This window comes from Volvox carteri, assembly GCF_000143455.1.
Source record: "Volvox carteri f. nagariensis unplaced genomic scaffold VOLCAscaffold_84, whole genome shotgun sequence".
NCBI classification, from domain to species: Eukaryota; Viridiplantae; Chlorophyta; class Chlorophyceae; order Chlamydomonadales; family Volvocaceae; genus Volvox; species Volvox carteri.
In genome coordinates, this window is record NW_003307627.1 from 391288 (window position 1) to 396834 (window position 5547).

The 5547-nt window shown below is 56.4% G+C and overlaps 1 protein-coding gene across 1 annotated transcript in view; it reads left to right on the forward strand.

The window, feature by feature from the left end:
- VOLCADRAFT_68943 (uncharacterized protein) overlaps nucleotides 1–1694 on the forward strand; it is a gene marked incomplete at both ends in the record, with an annotated part of 8589 nt that extends 6895 nt beyond the window's left edge. Inside the window, 2 exons of the mRNA XM_002957998.1 lie at nucleotides 114–253; nucleotides 1593–1694. Coding sequence (XP_002958044.1) covers nucleotides 114–253; nucleotides 1593–1694 — 242 coding nt within the window. The remainder of the gene's footprint in view (nucleotides 1–113; nucleotides 254–1592) is intronic.
- Between the last annotated feature and the right edge of the window lie 3853 nt (nucleotides 1695–5547).

Below are 5547 nucleotides of genomic sequence, written 5' to 3' on the forward strand. Positions count from 1 at the left end.
TCTCGCTCTCTTTCTACTCCGTCCTTCCACCCCGCCAATCCGTGTGTGCTTCCCTACTCCTCCTCTGGTTGCCCCCCTTCTACCCCCTCCCTCCCTCCCTTGCCCCCCCTCAGGCGCCACCATGGGCGACATCAACCGACGAAAGGGCCTTATCCTTGACAGCGGTGCGGTGGGGGACGACACGGTGGTGACGGCCCACGTGCCCCTCAACCTCATGTTCGGGTACTCGACAGCGCTGAGGTCTGCAACGCAGGTGAGCGTGGGGGGGGAGGCGAGGGGGGGGGCTGGGGGCCCCGGTGGGCCGCTCACCTCATACACCTCCTAAAACTCCCCATCGCCTTTCCCTCACCCGCCGGCTTTGGTTTCTTCCCTACAACACAACACAGCACAACATCTCGTTTCAGGCCGTGTTGTCCAATTTGGGTTTTGACCGTCTCCCCTGTGCCGTACAGCTCCGCCATGGTGTTCTTCAAGCATCCAGGAACAACACCCGTTTTGCTGCCCTGACCTCCTTCCTTTTGCTCTCTTTCCCCTTTCCCTCCCTCCCCCCCTCCCCCCCTCCCCCCCCCACCCAGTTCATTTCTGAGTTTCTCGCATATGACTTTTGCCCTCCCCCTCACCCCATTGCATCTTACCTCATTCCCCCGTCCCCCTTTTTGGTCAGTTCTACTTCTTGTACACTCTTTCCTTGGCAGCAGCTTCACTCGTTCACGTGGTTCGTCTTTCCTCCCTCCCCCCTGCTCCCTCCCCCTGTTCTGCCGGCGTACACGCCGTCCAATGCGTCATCCCGTCCCATGCGTCATCCCGTCCCATGCGTCATCCCGTCCAATGCGTCACTAGGTCATCTCGTACGACACCACCTGTGTCGTCCTACGCCGCCTTTGCAATTCTTTATTACTTCCTGACTTTTCTTCCATTTTCATATAGTTTCTTTAGGTTTTCTCATTCCAGCTTCCCCGGTCAGCAAGTTTTATACGCCTTTTCAGCAGCATCTGCATGAGTTCTTGTTTTTTCGTTCGCTGCTCACGATTTTGCCACCTCTCTGCCTCGCATGTGCCTTTGCCCGCTACTCCTGCTGCCTGGCCAGGTGAGTCCAATAAGGTGGTTCGAGCTTCTTTGGTATTTCGCGTTGGCATCGGTAGGCTAGCCGGAATAGTTTAGTTTGGGTCGGTCGGGTCAGTCGCGCGTTCTAGTTTTTTTTGGGGGGGTTGGGAGGAACACTTGCATACCGGCAGCCCTTCAGTATCAGCAATGCAGCTTTCTCTCCTGGTCAGCAACTTTACGCAACTTCTACGTCAAAAATTTTTTCTCGCCGCCTTCATTACTTTTTCTACACCTACTAGTTTACGGTTTGGCTATAATATTTCTGGCGGCTTAGGTAGGTAGGACTTCCTACTTCTACGTCAAATCTTCATCCCGAGGTTACAGTCGTCATCCCGAGGTTACAGTCGTCACAGTCGCCACGGACGCCTTTCGGTCAGTTCTTTCGGTTGCTACTTTCTTGCCCTGGCAGCAGCTTAAATCGCGTGTGGTTCGTCTTTCCTCCCCCTCTGCTCCCCACTTCCCTCCCTCCCCCACCCCCCCACATACAGGGCAAGGGGGAGTTCAGCATGGAGTACTCGCACCACGCTGCCGTACCTCGAGAGGCTCAAGCGACATTGGTGGGGGAGATCAAGAGGGCTGCAGCGGCGTGAGGGGCTGGGGGGGAGAGGGGGCGGGAGAGGTGTGGGTGAGAGATATGGAGTGTTTGCGTGTATGTATGTATGTATGTATTAAGGATATTTTCATGAAGGTGAGATATCGGACCGTGGACAAAAGAGGGCGCCAGGATGTGCCCGACAAGCTGCCACAAAAAGAGGGGTAGGCGAGCTTGTATAGGAGAAAGGAAGGGGAGGGCCAGCAGGATGCCTGTGAGCGTGTGTGTATGTCTGTGTATGTCTGTGTGTATGTCTGTGTGAGGGCTGCGGGGTTAGGTAGGGGAGGGAGAGAGGAGGACGTGCTTATCGATGAACACGTGAAGCGAGCGTGTTTGATCTCCATCAGTCAGATAGTAGACAGTTTTAACTGAAACAACTGAAATAACTGAAACAATGCTTAACTGTGCTTAACTGGCCTGGCCTGTTCCTCGTGTATAAGAAAAGCCCAGCTGATGAACCGGTGGGTGCAGGTATTTGGTGGGGTGGACGGTGGCGTCGCCAAAAGCGTTGGGAGGGGCTGTTTTGCTGGTCATATGTCTTGTTGCCTGTACGACAGGTATATGGGACGTCTGGAGCTGAATTTGTATCCAGACGCTTTCTAAGACCTTGCACATGGCGACATGTTTGCGACATTTGCGACGTACAAATTGTACGGAATGTTTATATCGTACGGCAGCGATGACGTGTCTCTGTCATGTGGCCTCCGTGGGTTCTGACTAGCTGGATGGTGGATGTGGATGTGAGGAAGGATTGGTCGTTCAGCGTAGCGGGATGTGACACTTGTCGGGTTTTGAAGCCCGGGCGGATTCTCTAGAAGGCTTATTGTCCTTAGTTTGTGCGCTTCGCGGAGCTACTTGCTAGGACGTGTTCGTGAGCTTTTCCGCACCTCGCCCCTCTTCTCTTCGTTTTTACTTCGTGAAGAAACGGGCAAACGCGGGTCGGGATGGCGCGGCCAACCTGACGGGGTGGCTGCGGTGCGCTGTACTGCAACCCATATTGAACCCCTGCGGGCGATACACAGCGGCAGTACAGTACGGGAGCTGGCGATGATGCCCGCCGGGCCCTTCTTAAGTTGGGAGTACCGTTTGCGGGAGGTACACATCGGCAGGGGGGGAAAGGAAAGGGAGGGGGGTACCCCCCGGGGACTAAACACACGCGCGTGTGTCCGCAGGGACGCGGGACGGCGCTCGGATGTTGTGGGTCAAGTGAGCCGGCCAGCCACGTTTGGGGGGAATCTGCGGACTGAGGACCGCGGCGTCGTGAAGTAACCGCAACGGCATAGCGCGTGTTGCAGCGAAACGGAATGTGAAGCCGGCCGAGGACTGGATTCCTGATTGAACGCAGGACATCTACGCGATCTGAAGGTGGGCAGGGCTTTAAAGGTTGCCTGAAAGTGGGTTACCCGCTCTTGACGATAAGAATAGGAGCCGCTAGCGAGTTGTCCATGCGAGACTACGGTGCTGGTGGATTCACACATTTCAAGAGGTTAGGCATCAGGCACCGATCTACAGACCTTTTAAGACGACTGGTAAAGCCAGCGTCCGAATTAGCAGCCAGGCGAGAAGCGTTAATGGAGCAGCAGCTGATGGATACTGTTAACAGGTACTTATCGTCGAGGTGGTTGAAAAAGGTTGAACACAGGCACAATGGTTACACGGGTGTTCCTACACAAGGAGGTAGAAAGAAGAAGGCTTCTGCACCAGCAGATGCAAAAATTACGGCTGTGCGCATCAAGTGGAGGTCCAGCGGTGCGGCAAATTGCCTATGCGCCGTTGGAGTTGCGCGTCAGTTAGTTGTCAGTTTTGGAAGCTTGGTGAAATGATCGTGAGAAAGGGTTCAAACGCAATAGAGACAAGGAACGATAAACCATTTTCGAGAATCTTTGCGTGGTTGATCAGCTGTAGGGTGCAACCGTCGCTTACGGTACGTGTCACAGCACCGATAGTTCCGGATGATGAACGCGAATTTCTTGCAGAAGCTCCTGCTCCGAGCGCTGTGCCTAAAGAAATATCGTAACTGATACGGACTAGGAGCTGTAAGCTTGCGTATTCCCGGTCCATGCACTTGTTCGGGCGAATAACTGGGCAACCACAAAAAATTGTAGCACGCGCTGAGCGTGCAAGCTTAGGTAGTTTACCTAGTTTTCCATCGCGACAGTTTCTCCCATGCTATCAATCGCCTAAAGCGCCTAAATGGAAAGCCTCGGCGCGATGGACGAGCCGGCAGGTCGTCTTCGCGAACACAGGCCGGAGCTCCTCAGACAGCACTCTTAAATCCTTGGAGAGTATTCTTGGTAGTAAGGATGACCAAGTTGAGGACGGTGGGTTGGGGTCTCTGCCCAACCACGTAATGCCGCAAGTTAACTCGAAGCGGATGATTTGGGCATCCCTTGCAAAGAAAATTGATGGTGCGAGAGCCGAACACTATATGTTATGTATCCCGTCCGTAAGATATGGACCGCGGGTCATTTCTCTAGTCCCATTTCGTAGCTTGAAAGCGCAGCGCGATATCTATCCCTTTCCTTGTACGGCCCGTTCGCTAATTATCATCAGATGCGGACTCTAGCGAGGCTCCTGACAAATACGCCGCGGAAGTTGACCGGCGGCGTTGGCGGAAGGTACCGGAGGCCGCTGCCCGAAGGGTAAGCCCTGGCCGCTGTGGCCTTGATTTGGGTCAACCGCACGCGCGACTGGGATTTCGCCATTGGACGCCCGGGGCGATGTTTTCCCCCTTGATGTTGTATCGTGGGAAGAAGGATAGTGCGCGGTGCCGAGAGCTTGGTTATACACAAACGTCCTGGTGCAGAGCTGATGGCCGCTGGCCGCCTCTCCTATTGTATGCCCGACCTGTTAACCCTGCATCACATTCCTCGCCCCAACCCCAGCCCCGTCCTGTCCTGTCCTGTCCCACCCCCCCTCACCCGCCCGCCGCGGCCGTTCTTACAGGTCCGACCCTTGTACGTGTACGTCATCTACTATTGCTTCATCGTCGTGTACCTGGCAACCGCCTGGCTGCAGGCCACAGATGTAAGGCCCAAGTGGGCTCCCGCGTGCCTCGCCGTACATCTCCGTACAAACAGGCCATGTACCGCTCCGTACACTGCCATGTACCGCTACCATTTTTCTGTACTCTTTCAGAAGCCAATAGAAAATGCTCCTGGCATCGTACGAGACACAAGCACTTACCTACACCCGTACCACCCCCCAAACCTTCCACCCGCCACACACACACACACACACACACACACACACACACACACACCAGCCCTACCATCCGCCCCACTCCCCCTTCTACTCGAAACAAGTTCGCACGCGGAAGACATTCGGCTCAACTTGCCTTCTACCTACCCCCCCCCCCCCACCTCCCCTCCCCTGCCCTGCGCTTCAGGGCGACCTGGCCGCCTCTCTTCTGGTAGATGGTCTGGTCAACGACCACCTGGCTGTAGCCAGCGGCCAGGTACCCCGCCTCGCTACAGCCGGCTTCGTGTGCGACGGCCCCCTGGAGCTCTTCCTGCAGCTGGCCACGCTGCTGACCGTGGGCACGGAGGCGGAGGCTCTGCTGGGCTACAGCCTCTTCTGGGCGGTGTACTGGCTGGCCAATCTGGGGGCCAGCCTGGCCGATGCGGCCTTCAGCGAAATCCCCGTCACCTTCGGCCCAGCTAACGCGGCGGCGGGCATGGTGGGCGCGCTGGCGGCGTACTACGTACGGAATCTAGGCCTGGAGGAGCGGATCGCCGCGGCCCGTCAGGCGGTGCGGCGGCGGAGGAGGATGGTTCTGGACGGAGTGGGGAAGCGCGGCAGTGATGGGGAGGGGGCGGTAGGTGCTTTGGGTGCGTNTGGATGGGGGTGGA